The sequence below is a fragment of the Cinclus cinclus genome, chromosome 24, assembly GCF_963662255.1.
Source record: "Cinclus cinclus chromosome 24, bCinCin1.1, whole genome shotgun sequence".
NCBI classification, from domain to species: Eukaryota; Metazoa; Chordata; class Aves; order Passeriformes; family Cinclidae; genus Cinclus; species Cinclus cinclus.
The window spans coordinates 4177615-4196328 of NC_085069.1; the positions used below are offsets into that span (position 1 = coordinate 4177615).

The following is an 18714-nucleotide window of genomic DNA, read 5'->3' on the forward strand; positions in this document are numbered from 1 at the left end:
AAGATGGCTTTCTTCTATGAGTAAATCTTAGAATAATTGGTAAGATTTAAATTTGTTGCTTTACTATCACGCATTGGAAAACCAATTACTAAATCCTCAGGAGAAACAAAGAAACTCCTAGTTTCAGGCATCTCTTGTAAATTAAGCAGGACTACATTTTAAAGCAGCATTTTACACTGGTTTCTATTCCAAAGCTAATAAGCCAACAAAAAAAATTTCCAGCTGCCTCAAAAAAAAAAAAAAAAAAAAAAAAAAAAAAAAAAAATAAAAAAAAATAAAAAAAAAATAAAAAAAAAAAAAGGGGGGGGTTTACTCAATAAAATGGGAAGTTCTCATCTGGGTATAAAGTTTAGTTCTACATGATTCCCAGTAAAAGGGACTTGATCTGAAATTAGAGAATTAAAGACTACTCATTTAACTATGAGGTCCAAATAATAACTGAAATTCTGGTACCCATTTCAAGAGATGCCACAAGGGTTGTTTGACATTTCCATGAGGGTAAAAAGTCACCAAATGCTCAAAGAAAAACCAAAGTTTTAAGTCAAACCTCCAAACAGCAGTGAGGAGCAGCCTGCTACTTTTGCAATGTTTAATTAGAGTTTACTCAATCAAGACTATTCCTCTCTCCACCAGGCAGGTTTAGCACCTACTGCACCAGTCTCTGTTGCTGATCTGAAGCAATTCCGTCACCACTTCGATCATGTTATTGTTGTGTTTCTTCAGCAGCCACAGGTTTAACTGCCTGTCACAGAATCCCATCTCACACAGGCTGGACAGCAGAGCAGCAGTCTGCTCTTCTGGAGCTGCAGGCTGCTGAAAAGAAGACAGTAAGATAAGCTAAAGAATGTGATTTATTTTTTGGCATTTGAACTATGGGCCCTGCATTGTACTCGAATCAAACTGAGGCATAGAGGCTCTTCTGGCCCCATTAAGCCATTTATAATCCCTTCACTGCTCACTTACAAAGGCAAGTTACTACTCTTACATGATGCTACAAGAGGCATGCTTCCATCCCTATGGCATGGATTTGCCAGACTGCTAAGAGCAGCAAACCTCAAAGGGACACCATCAGACTTAACATTTTACTCTTACATTAACTCCAATATGGAATATTGATACACTTAAAACACATACACCTATAAATTTAAGGTTGTCCTTCTATGAAACTCACAGAGCACACAGGAAAGACATTCACCTGTTCAATAATGGGTGGTCCAGCAAATAGTGCTTTGTAGGCAGAAGCAGCAACTGACAAAGCTCCTTTCACGAGTTCTCCTGCAATGCTGCTTCCTTGAGGGTACCTGTGAAGAGACCACGTGCTGCTTTAGGGTCAGTAAAACCAAGGGTTTCTTTCAGTGAAATGCAAGTCACAGCCTGTTGATGCAAGGACTTTTGGAGACAACAGCCTGTGATCCAAAGGAATCAGCAATGCTTGGGAACTGAGCTATACAAGAAGCTCATTCCTTTCTCCTGACACCTATTAAACTGTGGGTGTATGCTTTCCATGACATGACCATTTGTAAAGAGTTTAGTGATCTCATCTAGAAGAGAATATATCTACATAAAAGCTGTGCACTGACACATCCATTCAGGGTAGGGTAACTTCTATTTGTTTTCTATGAATACTTAAGTTACTTAATATTCTACTTAACTTATTTCTCCAGTCTCAGTATTTTAAGATAACTTTACAGCTAACTTGCAAAATCTCCATTCTAAGAATCCTGAGATTTTTCAGAAAAAAACCCACAGAATTTTAGAAGCATTCAACTTGAGCTCCTCATTAACTTTGCCTTGCCAGTTCTGTCCTTTTGATTTGTGCACAAGTAGAAACCAAGATCTTATGACAACATAGCATGTTTGCCTTAAAAAGGGAAGCCTCTCTCTAAATTAATAACTACATGAAATCTGTAGGCCAGAGCTTTTTCCTAGGTGTCTAATAAAGCTATTCTCAGTATAAAATAGTGTTTGTGAAGTCACAGCTTCAGCTTTATTACCTCGGGTATTCTGAGAACTTAGTGAGAAATGCAGAAGATCCTGGCCCATGATTATCTTCACCACTGTGTTCTAGAAGAGGAAGACAAAATGCCAGTGTGTCCAGTTAATGACAACTAAGCTGGAGAAATGCAGCACATAAACAGAAAGAAGTGTGTCATGGTACAACACTAAGTTTAGTTATGCAGCCTAGGTATCCAGGATTCTCACTGCAGAGAAAGCAGTCAGATCATCCTCAGAACCATGTGACTGATTCATCACTGGTGCTTAACACAAGAGGAACTCTTGTAGGACTCTGCAGTCTCAGTGACTGCAACAGCAGCTTAAATACATAGCTCATTAACTCCAGAGCAAGGTAATTTTCCAGATGTCTGTAAGTATTTTTGAGTATCCTCTTATTATTTCCCATAATAGATTCTCTTAACTGATCCACAAAGACAACTATTTATTTGCAACATCCATACAGCAAAAGTTCAACACCCAGAGAAAAACTAAAATCTTTACTTGTAGATTTCTGCTCTCCTCAAGAGAAATGAGACATCAAATTCAGTACTAGGCAAAAGGAATAGGTGACAGCAATAGTCTGTACCCTTCACTAAATACTGTCAATACCTTCTTTTTGTATTTGATCATGAGGAGCAGAAGAGATATTCTCTGAAGCTGGTGTGTTTGGTTCTTGGAAGACAGAATTCTGAAGGGATGAAGGATTCCTGAGAATATAAGGCAAAAACATCACTACTTTTATTCTACAGGTACACGCATAAATAACAATCACGATCAACAAAAACGAAGAAAACAAATCCTCCCTTCTCTCCCTCTAAGTTGCACTCACCTAAATCAGTGAGTACAGGCTCTATACAGAACATTTACCTCAGTATATGACAAAACTTTTGTTATAACAATTTCTGTTTAGGAAGTACTAGACCTTGCAGACTCTACACCAATACCAGCATCACCATTTTGTTCTTGTCCCCGGATCATACCTTTGTGCCTGGGGTAAGCTGTCCACAGTCGCTGGGGTTAATGGTACTGCAGCCAGTGTTTGGGAAGTTGTCAATGTATCACTGACCCTCTGGATCTGTGGCTGGCTTCCCCCTTCTGGGTTCTCTGCTACTGTTTCAAGTTCTCCTGTCTTTTCTACACCAGGCTGAGAAAGAGCTGAACTATACATGGAGTCACCCAACGGCCGACTGGTGTCAAAGCACTCAGGGAGAATAATGATATAATCCTCTGAGGAAGCAGAGGAGCACTGACTCTGAACATCATCTTTGTCATCTTCCTCTTCATCACCATTGCCAGTACCACTACAGGGGCTTGTGCTCTCATCAGACAGTGGAAGGTCCCCTAGCAGGAAAAAAAGTGAGGCATTAACCATTATCCATTTGTATGAACAACAGCAGAGACCAAACTGTCCCACTTGTAAGAGACAAATATTTAGAAACAACTGTAAACCTTAGCTGCTGCCATTACTGGTGTAATTTTCCCTGCTGTGGGGAGAGTGCAGTGTGAAAGAGTAATGATCATAATAATGATCATAATAACGATCATGATGTTAAGCCTATGCAAATACCCTGCTGCCATTAATGCTTACAGTAAAAAAAGGAGTATGAACTACACAGAGAACTTACACTGTAGTTTTCAGCTCCTAAATTCAACACAATAGAAACAGGTTAGAAACATTTCAAGATATTTCTGCAAAATAAGGAGGCACCAGTCATGTATAACATATGAGCACTTACTTGAATACCCAACTGGAACCTTTTGGTCTTGATTTCACTTCTTTAAAAAGCAGCTGTTAAAGCTGCTTGTTAAAGTACTGACACCAATTTTCTGATGTAATGATTCTCACAAGTGGGACAACCTAATGATTCTCTTCATCTAATGAAGATCTATTTCCTAGAATAGCATTAGATCTTCTTACATATGATTTTTTTACAGCTTTATCTTACATTCAAACCCATTTTACTTACCACAGGAATTTTCTGTTCCTGGTTCTGACTGATGAATCTTTGCTTCCTTTTTTGAAGTGGAATTATTATTTATCATAGGAGATTCTACATTTATCATATTGCAACTGAAGGGGTCTTGCAATGTTTGCAAAGAGTCTAGTAACACAAATCACAAAAAACAAATGCTATCAACCACCTGAGCTGAGCAATTTGTGTCTCACGTCTGACTGCAAACAAGTCAAGTCAGAGAAGGCAGATAATGACTGTACTTACTCTGGAGGATTTTGGGGGTTTTTTGTGGGGGTTTGTGGTCAGGTGCAGCATCCAAGGTCAGAGATCGAATTACAGTTTCACAGACAAATTGAGTCCCACTCATATCTTCTTCCCCTTCTTCCTGGTTCAATGCATGTTCAGCTTTCACTTTCATCACACAGGAGTCCATAGAAAGGCAGGCTTCTGCCATTCCTTGGAAAGGGAAACAACAGATTTTACCACCACAACAAGGAAATGTAATTATAAGAAGAAGTTTTTAGATTAGCCACAGCTAATATTGACTCTGTCTGTCAATCCTTTCTAAAATTGAAAGATTTTTGAATTCAGCTCATGTTGAATGCAAAAGTGATTGAAAAGTATAGGGAGCACACCTGGAGTGTTTGGAGTATAACCTAGTCTATAAAGGGCAAATTGTTAATCCTCCCAACAATTCTAGTGGTCAGACAAGTCAAAAGAAACATTTGGAAGGACTTTATACAAGGGCATGCAGTAATGCGACAGCAGGGAATGACTTTAACGTGGAGGAGGGTACATTAGATAGGTACTAGACAGAAATTCTTCCTTTTGAGGGTGGTGAGGCCCTAGCACAGGGTGTCCAGAGCAGCTCTGGCTGCCCCATCCCTCTAAGTGTCCAAGGCCAGGCTGGATGGGGTTTGGAGCAACCAGGGCTAGGGGAAGCTGACCCTGCTTATGGCAGGAGGAGTGGAACTGAATCATCTTTAAGGTCCCTTCCAACCTAAACCATTCTGTGATTCTATGATTTCCAAATCTATACACATATATTATGCTCCAACCTCTGTAATTACTAGCATAGTGGCAGACTCCAGCAGACTCCAGGTTTTTGAGCAAAACAACTTTTTTTTTTTTTCGCAAGGAAGGGGAAGACAGTAGTTAAAACTCCTTTTAGACATCAGGTTTTCTGACTACACAAAAGTGACAATATCCTCCCTTCACCCCCAAGCTTCTCAGGACTACTGCTTACCAGGCACTAGTTTAAATCCACTCCCCTCGTTCTCCTCCTCTATCTGACCTAAGCCAGGTTTCTCCAGCAAGGGGCTGTCACGTGGCAAAGGGGACATGCATGGAGTCATGTCTGGAAAACACAGGGAGCAAATGTAATTGGCACTAAATGAGAAGGAGCCTCCATGAGGTAACATTTTGAAAAGTTATTCTTTTTAAGGGACATTTTTTCAAGACTGAAAAAACTTAGTTATTTTGCAAGATAATGTAGTGGAATAAACAACTAGCTTTCATTACTCTGCCACTGGCTGTGCAAAGAAAATGGCAGCATTCCTCAACATATGGAATGTTATGTTCTTGGGGATATGAAGGTGAATAGAAACCAAGACTGAAAAACACAAAGGATAGCTGTCTGTGCTCAAGAGAGCACACAGAATACAGGAGCCTTACCAACAGGAGTGTTGTGTGGCACTCGCTCCAATTCCTGCACAATATTAATGTCCAACAGCTCAAAGGACAGCAAATCCTACAGGAAAAAACACACAGTTTCCATGAGCAAACTCTGAAACTGAATCAGATGTGTACTTGGCAGCACAGATCCCAATGATGCACAAAATAACACTTTGTTTCTCAACACAACCTCAGGAGGCAGTTTTCCCACAACATACATTTGCATCACTGAATATGGTGCACAAATCAGAGCAGCAAAGGACAAAGCTAAGAACTCCCTTCTTAGGGCCAGAGAAAGACTCAATGCTGACTCTTTTTTTGAAAATCTTAATCTGTCCTACACATACCTTCCACATAATGACAGTGCCTAATACCAGTTTGAGAAAACAGCTCTGCTATATAAAATGCAATATACTCTTTCTGAAAATAGAGTGGTCATTTTTAGAGCTCAGAAGCTTTATTCTTACAGATGTCTGCCTACTTAGACATCAAACCCAAGGTGGTTTGCTTTACATCTTCCTAAATTTTAGCACTTTACCTGTGCAGTGAGGAGATCAACAGATGGGATATAAAATTCTCTCTCACTTGGCAGATTTTTGATCTTTAATGGAACAGTTGGCAGAGATATTTCAGCTTGCTCTGCAACTTCACCTATCAGTTGAGCACCTGCTTCTGTCTTTAAGGAAGCATCCTGCAAAAACAAAAAAAAACAGAAGCCCCTTAGCCATAGCAAATAAAACATCACATGAAGTCTAAAGCCTGAATTTTGTGTAAACACACATGTAATTTGAAAGAAATATAAATCAACTAATTACAGAACAAAAAGGACAAGAAATTCTTGTGTTTCAGTTCAATCAAAGAAGTAGACAAATAGCTGCACCAGACTGATAGCTAATGTCATGCCTGTCATAAACAGCTACTTTAGAATTTATAAATTCAATATGTGTTGTGTTTCTTTCCTATTTAAAGTAAAATTTAAAAGCAAACAGCTAAAGGAATCCCCTCGAATAGTTAGTAAGGAATACTATGCCAAATAAGTCACAATCCTCCTTCTCCTAGGCAATTCTGAACTGCCCCAAATACCAGGTGAGTGACTTGCCTGCTTGGTTCTGGAAGCTCTACTCTTCTGACAGGAGTCAGAATCCTTCCAATCACATTCTACACAGTCAGCAGCTGGAGAGGGATCCACAACAATACTGCACCAGATCCTTGGCCCAAACTGTTCCCCTCTGTGTGACAGTCTCCAGTGAGAAGTGTAAGTTCCTTCTATGTTGGGAGCTACAAACTCAACTGAAACAGTTCCTACTTGTCCAGATGGAAGGGATGGCACTAACACATCTTTTTTCTCAGAAGATGCCAAGGTCAGATTACCCCACATAAGTTTCAACTGAAATAAACAACAGAAAAAGCAAAAGTTAACTTTTCAAGCCTCTCTGCAAAGTGTGGGCAGTAGGAAGCAGAGTTTCTCTGCTGAAAGGCCTTGTAGATCCCAGGCATGGAGAAGATAGGCTGCTAGCACACATCCTCACATTAGCCACTATAAATACAAAGAGACCCCCATCTTCCAACACAAGTGCAGCCACTCACAGAACAAAAGGTTTTGGAGGTCAGAAAAGCAACAGAGGAGTTGTAAACAGGGTCAAGCTGTACCATTATAACATGAGGGACATACTATTAATGGGAAACATGCACATGATGGTATTCTGAATTGCCTTCTTCCCATAGTCTACACTCATAAAGAGTACCTACACAGCTTACTGCCCCAGAATTTCCAGCTGTGAATCAACAGGCCAAAGGAAATCTTAAACAGGTCCTACCAGAGAACTCATATATAAATGTTGCCTTCCAGAAAGACTGGAGTGTGTGGAAGGAAGAGCAAAGGCAAGACACCTTTGTGTCTGTTATCTTCCAGAATGATTTTAGTGTGTAGAAGGAAGAGCAAAGGCAAGATACCTTTGTGTCTGAGCTCCATTCCACATTGCCAGTATTTTTCATTCGCCAGTGTTTGATAAACTTTGTTCCTGGTTTCAAGTGAGTACCATCAGGCAAATTCTCATCCACAAATACTGCACTTAGCGTTGGGACAATTGCTTGGAAGGGCTGATTAGGACTCCTAGGATTGGAGAGAGGAAACAAAACAAAACAGCGTTATAGAAATACATCAAAATTGAAGAAGTTCAGTTGCTGATTAATGTTAATTTGGATTTTAAATGCAAATGCCCTAAATGGAAGGGATGAATTAAAGAAACAAACTATACAAGTCTTACACTGCACATTCATAAACTCAAAGGGAGTGGGAAATGCAGAGCAGTTGCCTGCAAAGGCTGCTGTCTAATGAACCTCAGCTTAACAGCACATAAAAAAAAAAAATAGAAATTGCACTGAACATAAATATACAGAATGTACTTGACTTTATGCAGACACACATAAAGCAGGGAAATAGAGACTTTTTTAAAACTTGCAGCAATGTTAATTTATGCTGTATAAGCATGCATGTGTATGTATAATTCTGGGCACTCCCCTTCCTCCTAAATCTACATGAATTATTAAGTTTCTGGTAATAACCACCAGTCACTTTCTTTTCCTTTCTCCTACTCTCCTCTCAGTTGAAAACACTCTACCTTGCAAATCACATTTAGACAAAATTCCCACACAGTCAAATGAAAAATCATACATCAAATGAGCAATTTCACAACCTTCCTCCTGTTACTTCAACTTGGTCTCATAACAGAAGGTCAGACAGCACAACTACCAGATGCTCAGTTAAAAACAAGCCTTACAGGAAGTTACTAGGTTGGAGACTCTCAGATTTCAGAGTAGCTGAGCCATTTGTTTCCAATACATGGACAGAGTTCCACAGATGAATTTTCCTGTGCAATTTTAGCTGCCTTTTGAGCTCTCGGACCTCCGCTTTCCGCTGCTTCTTTTCTGCTCGCAATCTTTGCTTCTCTGCCTTCAGAAATCTTTTGTCCATCTGTTTCTGGAGCCTGCAAAGCAATTAACACACCATATTACATTAAACTGATCAGAACTGATCTTTAGCCAAGACAGTCTTAGTCTCAAGGGAACCCTTTGGGAAATATCCCATGCTTCTAGACTGGACATCAAACGATTTTAAAAGAACATCCTCACTATTGCTTTTGAAAATACTTTGAATTGTCTCTGAAAGAACAAAAAAAGGCAAACACAGAATGCTCAAAGGAAAAGCAACCTCTCAAAGTTTGCTACCCATCAGACAAAAAAGTCTGTCTTTTCTACTTTGCTAGTAAACACACTAAGATTTATGACTTAGGCCCTTTATAAATATGTAGCTAGTTTTAGCTACTCACAATAAAGTTTGAGCACCGTTTCCATTTCTTATCTCTAAAACAAAAGCTGAATCTCAACTCCAACACAGTTGTTTCCTTTTGCACTGAGGACCATCTTACCAGGAATTGACAGGTGCCACCATTTACCTGACTTGCTCCAGAGTAGCAGGCAGGCGTGGGGAGAGCTCTGCCAGGCTGCAATTGTCAGTGGCACAGGGGATGGGTCTGCGCAGCTTTAACAAGACGTGGTTTGGATCGTGTGCATATGTTCCTGCTTCACACTCTTCACAGATATTGTAGGCTGGACAAAGGCTGTAAAGCAGAAAAGACAGAAGGTTACCAAGAGGCAAAGAATTTCTGCAGAGAAACAACTTTGCATCATGCTACCACTGTAAGCAGTTCCCAAGTGACAGCAGCTGGATGTCTCACTTACAGATGAGTATTTGGAGCCATGTGGAATACCTACATGATTATCTCTCTTCTTGGTAAACTGCAACACAGTTCACACTTCTTTGAGCACACATTGAAAAAAATTAATGCTTCCTTTAGCATTCCTTTGCTTCCTTTCCTTCCTTTAAAGTGACTAAAAAGTGACTAAAATTATTGCTACAAAGGGCAGAATATTTTACCAAAATCCAGTGCCAGAAACAGAACCATACTTATGAAAATACAGAGGCTAAGTCAACAAGCATTCAGGGATGCAAAGCAGATTGCTCCTCCAGGAACAGGGCTGATAAAAACCAGATTATCATCTCCTGCCATCAAAGAAAAACAAAACAAAAACAAAAACAAAAAACACAAAAAAAAAAAAAAAAAAAAAAAAAAAAAAAAAAAAAAAAAACCAAAAAAAACCAAAAAAAAAAAAACAACAACTCCTGATGGCATTTCATCCACTGCTTCTGCCTAGTCCCAAAATGCTGATCTTTACAGCAATTTACTCAGTCAAATAAAACTCTCACTTTTAACACCTCACTTAAGATATCAAAATCTATTTCATATTATTAGACAACAGTGCAATCATTAAAAAAAGCATAATCTGCCTTAGTCTCACTGACTCTCAGAACCAAACAAGCAACTATTACAGACTAGTAGATCTAAGTCTTGTTTTTCTGTTTAGTTAACTGAACAGAACGTTTTCTGTAAAAATTGCTGCATGGCCTGTGCAGATAAGGTAGAGTCATTGAGAACACAGCATTATAAAGTTCTCTCACTTTAACAACTGCCTTTTCTCAAAGCAGTATTAATCTTGTTTTTATGCAGATAAATTCTAATGACCACAGGAGAGAACATCAGTTGTGGGTTGTAACTTTTTGTTGTGTCCCCTGCCCTGTTGTTGTTGGGCAGGGGACAGTTCCAAGGTTTGTGAGCGCTGGCCTTTAGGCACTCAGCTTCCTGGTTTCTCACAGAAACCTGTAGTTTCCATCCAGCATAAAAAGACCGGGAGAGCAGCTCAGACTTTTTCCACAGGCTTTATTATCGTCCGTGGACGGGTCAGGCCACAAATCCAAAGATGGGGGATCACACATGGAATTTTATAAGGTTTGGGGGAATCACAAGTAAACCAATGGAAAACAGGGTTAACACATTTTGGCCAACTACATTATCTTTCTTTGTCTGGGACTACCAATTATAAAGAACCAAACCTAACCAATAATATTCTAAAAGATAAGAAGAGCAGCTTGCATTTTTCTAACATGAGTCATTCTAAGCAAGTAGTTTTTCTTATCTCAAAGGAGGTTCCAGGGGGCTGTCGCAGGACTGTTTGCAGAGGGATTCACCTCCTCTACAGTGGGTGAGACACACAGTAGACATTCTGAAGCGTACAGCAGATTAGGAACCTAGAAGTACCTAAGCCCATAGGGTTTCAGACTCCCCACAGGCTGTGCTGGCAGGTTCCCCACGCCCCCAGCCCCATCACAGCCTACCTGCACTGGTAGCGCACCCCGACGATCGGAGCCTGGCAGCAGCAGCACGACATCAGCCAGTCCCAGTCACACTGGCTGCTGCCCCCCGAGGGGCTCTGCGAGGCTGCAGCTGCTGCTGTAACTGAGCTCTCACAAAAATCTGCAGCCTGATTGTGATGAACAAGCTTCTCGTACAGCTTCTGCTCCAGCCTCTCAACAGTCTCCTTAACCACTTGTTCCCTGAACTGGAAAGAAATTAAAGCAGTCACTGATTACCTTTGAAAAGTTGAGTTACATTGTCACAAGTCTCCCAATGTGTCAGTAGTCATAGACTACTTCAGAATAATTTCCTCTACCCCCAGCACACTCTACACAAAATTAAACAAATACCACATTGCTCAGAGAGGACTTTTATTTTAGAAAATACCAAAATACCCAGAGCTTTTAAGAAAGCAAGTCAAAAATCACATATTTGTGCCTACAATATTGTTTTTCTTCCATAAGTTTGCATGAAGGGAAGGAAACTCATCTCTGAAATAATTACCACAACTCCCAAACCCCTCTGAACTCTCTACCATTAAGTTCTGATTTGCTCATCAGTGATGTTTTAAACATAACCATGAACACCCCCTATTTTTAGTTTGCATAAATAGGTAGCAAAGGAAAGGAGACTGTAGAGAAAAAAGCTTAAAGCTAAATGCACATAGTTTCAAGAACTTGCTAGCTAATGAATTTTTTGCAGTGACATCAAATTGCTTTTCAGTGATGTTTCCTAGCTGCTGTAAACCAAGCTGACATCCACATCTTAATCTGTAGCTTATTGTCAATGGCTTCCTGAAAGTATTTTCTCAAAGTGAACAAGAAATGTAAGGTCATCAAATGCTCTGCTTTCAATCACAGGAAAGCAAAAGCACTGCCCTGATCAAAGTACTGCCCTGCTGAAACTGGGCAATCAAGAGCAACACTGTTCTGTGCTCTCCCACAATGAGTGGTCTGGAATTCCTGTGGCTGGCTGGAGTGCCACAGGGATTCTGTTATGGGAGCTACTTAAAACTACACTCAGACCAATCAAATGCATAAACTAAACATTCCACTTTTCACAAGTGGTATGGATCAGGTTTATGGTTACAGGGTTTTTTTTTTAACTACACTGCAGACAGAGTTAGACATCTCATTCTCATTAAGATCCTGGCCATAAGTGCTGATGGCAGGAGTGTTCAGATGTCTAGAGTCAGGCATCAGACAGATCTCTTCCATGCACAACTTCTAATGTATTTAAGTATACCAAAACTTGCAAGACAACACACTTACTGTTTCCAAATAGCTAGTAAACCATTCTGGAGGATTTTCATTTGTACCTTCTCTTCTGGTCTGATTTAACTTTTGCTGGGGGAGAAAAAAACCAAAACAAACAAAAAGCATGCAAAGTTTTAAAAAACCCCCAAACCTCAACACAGCAAGTTAACTGCTAAAACAGCTTTTAAGAGTCTTTATAGAAAAATATTTAAAGTTCTTCAGAAAACAGCACAGTGACACAAAGCAGCCACTGCCATTTTCCTGACACATTTCTGCCTCATTAGCATTTGAGTGTAATTACACACTAAAGAAGCCAAGTCAACCAGAAGTTACCAGATGGCAATGAAGAGTTTCAGGAGATGAACTGCTCTGTTTATCAAAGTACTTAAGAATGGTCAACATGAAAGCACCTGCTTTAGTATTTCTAAAGACAGCATCAAATTATCCTGTTGAAGATATTCAAACTATTTTGTGATCTTCAACAGGTGCAGGTAACTGCAAACAGAGACTAACTTCTGAACTCTGTTTTTATATATGGCTAAAGAGGACAATCAGTCTACAAAGTGAATTACATTTATTAATTGTTTTCATGTAGCTCGGCTTCTTACCTGAATAGTCAGCTCCTCATTTTTTAATTCTTCCTCTAATCCCTGAGCTAGCATGGAATAATGCAAAAGTGGTTTCTTCTCATCTTTAAGAAGCATCAGCTTTTCTGTAACAATTTTTTCATGTAGTTGCAAAGCACGAGAAGAGTTCTTTTCATAGGCATTCATCTGGAGCTGGTTTCCTTGTTTAACTGCAATCTAAAGAAATAGTACATACATACACAATGTTTTCCACTTAAAATCAGCATTAAAAAAATCTGTAAAAATACAATACACACTACATTGGAGAGTTTGGGAAAAGGGTGAGTAAAGACTAACAGACACAAAAACTGAGAAAGATGCCAAGGCAGAGTCAGCTGATACACTACTTCTGAAAGGTTACTAATATGCTTATTTAAAAAGTTATTAAAAGTCAAAGGATAATCATGCAAATATCCTACTGGAATTTTTCAGCCTACAATAAAATGTTCATAGGAGCCAGTAAACAACAGATTGTGTCCAGGAATTTATGATTATTTTGAAATTATCACATCTGAAATTCAAGCCATGAGCGAAAAGTTCTGAAAGACTTAATGTAAAACAGAAACATAAAGGAATGTAATTCTTATTTTGTCTTACTGCTTATAAAGTAACTAAGCATTGCCTCTAATAAGTTTTAATGATATACTCCAGCAGTAGAGTCTGTGTGCAAGATTTTTTAAAGGGTTTCACTAAAGCCAAATATTTCCAAATATGGGGTTAGTGTTGAAGGGTTTGAGAAGTCAATCTCTTAACCAACCCACTGCTGCTCAGGGTCCTGAACTGTAACTGCATATTCAACTAACTTATAAAAACAAAGACCAACCAGGATGGAAGAAAAATGTAGTAAGACATTCAAGCTACTGTCCAAAGCTAGAAAACAGTTATTCTGTTTTCCTGGGCCAGGTAATGCCATTTGTTTTCTCAGCTACACCAATTTTAATTGGAGAAGGATGAGTATGTTGAAAAAGGTCAAAGAGCACATTTACCTTCAGAGCTTCTTCATATTCCTCTAAAGAAAAATAGAAAGAAATGTGAATGGCCCCTATCTCACACAACAGATATAAGTTTAGCACACAGTATTGAGAAACCTTTAAATGACAAGGGGCCTCCCCTACCTTCTGTAAATTCTCTTAAAATAGTGCAAGAAATTCTGTATACAGCAACAAGCACACGGTTTCACAGCTAAGAGCCACAACATTCCACTACTTTAGTTACTTCCAATTTGCTCCTATGGATCAAGAATTTTTCCTTTGGGAAGAATTTGATGCCAAATCATATGCAAAAAAACAAAAAGCAAAAAGCAATCATTCTCAACTACATCAACACAAGCAACAGCTGGGCTCTCTTTCTTGATTTCACCTCAGTAAAGCTGCAGCTCACCTTTGCTGTTCACAGAGACCTGCAAAGAGAATTAAAAGTAACAGTGAACAAGAGTCACAAAGATATTTTCGCAATTCTCTTAAAATTACTGTACTTCAGAATAAACATACTTTTATTCACAGTTTCTAAAACACCAGTCCTTTAGGTATTTGTTATTGCTGCCATGTTTAATCATTACCCAAAGCTGTGGTGCTTTGAAGCAGCCTGTGATTGTTACTGGATTGGCACAGGAGGTGGGTCTGGCACTGCTGGCACCCAGAACAAGCATGCTCACCTTAGAAAGTCAGTGCCTGCTCCCCTGGGCTCACTACACAAGTCCAGAGCTTGGCCCCAGTTGCTTTAAATGCCCAGTTAAGTGTTTCAAAAGGCCAATTAAGTGTTTCATAAGCCCATTTTTCTACAGAAACCAATTCTGCACATAGAAGTCACTAACACAAGAAGCTATTTAATCCCCATGGCATCACAAGATTCTGAATAATGTTTGCTCAGTATTTCAGGAAAAGCTTTCATAGATGCATTGCCTTTATATATTATACAGGTTGGGAAATAAGGGAAGAATCTGTCTCTAAAAGGTTGTTGGAAGCTTCTTGATGTTTCCTCTTAGGGGAAAAAAAGTAAGAACAAGAACACCCATCTCAGTGAGTAGAGCTGGAATCCAAGCAGTGCAACACTGCATTTGCAAAAGGTCAATTCTGTGTGAGAGTTACATTCCTCTCTGAATCTCTAGATAAATAAAAATAATATGAGAGGGTGAGACTGTGCCAAGCAGGAAGTTACTTAACAAGGACAACTAGAAGCAACCAATTTGTTTTCTGAGTCAGTAATCTGCTTGGAGATTACAGCAATTGCATAAAGCAAGCAGAGGATTTGAGTACACCAGCTCTCTGAAGCAAACATATGCTAATGACAGAGGCCCTACATTTTCCAGAGCAAGAAGTCTAGATTGAAGAGACAGGGCTTTACCACAGCTGCAAACACAAACAGTCACAACTATTTCTCATTAGTCAACTAGTCAATAGTCTCATAAATCACACTCACTTTCACTTAAAAAAAAAAAAAAAAAAAAAGTTCCTCAACAGAAACATTCCTCCCTCAGAGCACAGAGAACCACTGGATGTTTCAACAGGGTGGGAAAAAGAAGGCAGTAGTTTCTAAAAAAAGTATTTTAAAATATGTATGCTGCATTAAGAGTAAAACCTCAAGACTATCAGCTATTTTCTTATTAAAGGGGCAAACTTTCTCCCACCCTCCTCCTGAAGGGCCCACTACAAATCATCACCAAGTCATTTCTGCCACCAGTCATTTTTTGGTTGACTTATTGGGAGGTGGGATGGCAGGTGTTTTACCTCATCATTATCCTCATCAATGTATTTGATCTGAATGTTGTCCAGGCCAAATGAAACTTTAACCTGTAATGACAAAAAAAAACCCAACACAAAACCATAGTGAGGCAGGACGACAGATGCCTTCAGTTAATAATAATGATTATTAATTGGGAATGACATTAAAACCCTTCTATCCCTCCCTCCAGTTTCTCAGTTGAAGCAAACACTTTTACCAAATCCATTCCTTTGGAGTTGAACTCTTCCCAGTGCCTTCCCTTCAAGCTTTACTAACTTTCCCTAATGAAAAGGATAAACACACTTCTTTCCTGCAGTACCTCGCTCAGTTAATATTTACTCCAAAATAAATAATAATAACCCTCCCATTCTAAGAGGACAAGCTCAGGGTTAACAAATGCAGTCATGGTAAACACTGCAAAACATGAAGGTGAAGGCAAATAATCCTTAAACTCCACCTTTTGCATTAAAAAGCACCTGGAAGACAGCTCACATAAATGATCAGCCTTTTTTCAGCTTATCAAAATTCAGAGAACAAAGCCGAGCAGTTATTTTGCATTTTACATTAAAAAGGCAGAATGAGCAGCACCAAATGAACCATTAAATGAGAGCAGCTGTTTCCATATGCTGAGTCTTTGGGGCTCCTGTACATTTTTGTACCAGGTTCCTACAAAAGCTGTATTTTTTCCAACAGAAACTCTCTGAAACAACTGACACATGTCCTGCTAGCCCAGACCTAACAAAACAACAGCAACAGCCTGAGCCAAGAGTGGCTGCCTGGGGAGTTACACAGCCCCACTGGAGCACATGGACACAGGGCACACATGGACACATTTTGCAGTGAAGCTGCTCCGGGGAGGTTCTTCCAACAACACATCCCAAATTTTGTGAGTGCAGTGAGAGAAAACCAAGTTGTTTTGTCAAGAAGAAACTGGTCTGTACTCACATGGTCTATTACTACAGATTGCTCCCCTAAACTCAAGGCAGAACAAGAGCTCCCTAATAAACATCAAACACATTTAATAAAATATAAAAACATATGGAAGACACCAGTGTAACTGATACTCCCTTAAAACAGTAATTCACACAACAGAGACAATCAGTGGTTCTACCTTGGTTAGAGAAACACTGAAATAGAACACCACACCTTGAACAAACACACCCTGGCTCTCAGAATACCTAAGATTAAGGGCAGTACAGTGCTTACACAGTAATCTGCTTCCAGCTTTGAGGCAAGCAGGATTCTGACCAGCTCAGACATGCCTGCAGGGTCTACTTGCACTAATAAGACTGAAACAGTGCCTCTCTCAGAGGACTTGAAATACAACAAAGATGATGCAGTTCAAACTTTGAACTTGAGCAATCCTAAAGCAAAACCCTCCTACCCACATACTGGAACAAATTAGCCATAAAAGAGCTGAAAGACAGAAAATAAAACAGCAACAAGAGCTCTTCAGATGTGACTTTGAAAGCAAGCTAAAAAAAACCAGAACAGTTGCCACAGAATTAATTAATAATAGTAATAATAATATTAGTTTCATCATAGCCAAGGGAATTCTTACAACAGAATTTCACCCTAAGACAATACAGGAATTGTCACTAAACAGTCCTTAAAAACAAGCACCCAAACAAACTCTTAACTAAATCAAGTGCATGACACACAGATCTTCATAAGCAACTGCCCACGCATGCACGGCCCAGTCAGACGCTGCTCTATCCAAAGGAGCACACACAAAGCTCCGGGAACCAAGGGACCAAACAAAAATGTATTAGTGACTCAGTAGCCCAAAAAGCACAGAAGAAATCTTCAGAAAAGCAACAGACGTGTGTTACTTCGCCACAGGTACTTCAATAAGAATAGGAAACAATAGGAACTGAGGGATAATGTAATGTACGGAGGGATACAGAGCAAAACCAAGTGCCCATACCTGTAGAAAAGGGCAAAGAACACAGCTAAGACCACCTGCTCATACAGAAAAAAAAAGGGCCCTTGAGAATCCTTTTCCAAACCAGGCCGTTCACCTCAATTTAAGCACACAGCAGGGGTAAACTACACTATTAAGGAGAAAAGAAAAATCAAGATCGTAGTCATCTGCGATCGCAGCAACTAGTACGAACCAGCAGTTCTAACAGCCTGTGAAATGGGGGACACTGCCCCGGAAGGCTCAGCCGGAGACGCTGGGCCCTCGAAGCCTCGCTGGCACGGCCAGCCCCTCACCCAGCCGGTTCCCCACGGCTGCGGCCCGCGCCGAACACCCCGCTCCGCCTCCCGCGGCCAGCCTGCGCTCACCATGGCCTCCACATCGACCCACGTCGTGTGCGCTGGGTCGGACACGAGGAAGGTGCGGGTGTCACCGCGGCAGGTGACGCGCAGGGTGACCCGCGGCTCCATGGCGCGCTCCCGCGGGGCCGGAGGCAGCCGCGCCAGCGCTCCCGACAGGCACAACATGGCGGCCCGAAGGCGACCGGCCCCCCCCGCCCGCTGCGCGCTGCTATTGGCGGAGCCGCCTGCTACTCATCCAGTCCGCCGCTCCGATTGGTCAGGAGGCGGAGCCAGGGAATCCGCAGGACCACAACAATAAACAGAGCCGGGCGCGCGCGCGCACACCGCGGCCACGCACGTCCGGCGACTGCGGCGGAGCGGCGCCTGCGCACCCCGGGATCACGTGGCGGCTGCGGCCAATCAAGCTGGCCAGGCCTGGCCCCGCCCCGCCGAGGCGGAAGGAGCCCGTCAGAGGGTGCTGCAGGGGCGCGCGCTGCACCGCGCCCCCGGATTGGCTGAGCACGGCGGGGCGGGAAGGGCGCGAAAGGCGGCGCGGGCCTGGCCGTGGCCTGGCAGTGTCCGAACCGGCCCTGACCGAACCGGTACCGCCCTGGCCCTGACAGCTCCGGCACTGACCGAACCGGTACCGCCGTGACCGCTCCGGCACTGTCCGAACCGGTACCGCCCTGGCCCTGACAGCTCCGCTACTGACCGAACCGGTACCGCCCTGGCCCTGACAGCTCCGGCACTGTCCGAACCGGTACCGCCCTGGCCCTGACAGCTCCGGCACTGACCGAACCGGTACCGCCGTGACCGCTCCGGCACTGTCCGAACCGGTACCGCCCTGGCCCTGACAGCTCCGACACTGTCCGAACCGGTACCGCCCTGGCCCTGACAGCTCCGCTACTGACCGAACCGGTACCGCCGTGACCGCTCCGGCACTGTCCGAACAGGTACGGCCCTGGCCCTGACA

General features: G+C 41.5%; 1 protein-coding gene across 8 annotated transcripts; it reads right to left on the minus strand.

Annotated features, from left to right (window-relative positions):
* Positions 1-517: 517 nt before the first annotated feature.
* Positions 518-17912, minus strand: NBR1 (NBR1 autophagy cargo receptor). 8 transcript variants are annotated; one of them, XM_062508387.1, is made up of 21 exons: positions 17769-17912; positions 15485-15547; positions 14139-14157; positions 13745-13767; positions 12741-12935; positions 12148-12222; positions 10858-11081; positions 9080-9244; positions 8405-8611; positions 7578-7737; positions 6724-7011; positions 6163-6315; positions 5625-5700; positions 5197-5307; positions 4215-4406; positions 3963-4097; positions 2976-3336; positions 2605-2702; positions 1995-2064; positions 1196-1301; positions 518-813 (listed from the first exon to the last, which is right to left on the minus strand). In XM_062508387.1, exons 1-21 carry the CDS (start codon positions 17868-17870, stop codon positions 640-642), a joined length of 2997 nt encoding a protein of 998 aa, XP_062364371.1. In that variant the 5' UTR covers positions 17871-17912; the 3' UTR covers positions 518-639. The 8 variants fall into 8 exon arrangements, 6 of the variants coding, with proteins under 6 accessions (XP_062364371.1, XP_062364373.1, XP_062364374.1 ...); XM_062508389.1 differs by having other exon boundaries at positions 518-810; positions 17769-17898; XM_062508390.1 differs by lacking the exon at positions 5197-5307 and having other exon boundaries at positions 17769-17898.
* Positions 17913-18714: the final 802 nt, after the last annotated feature.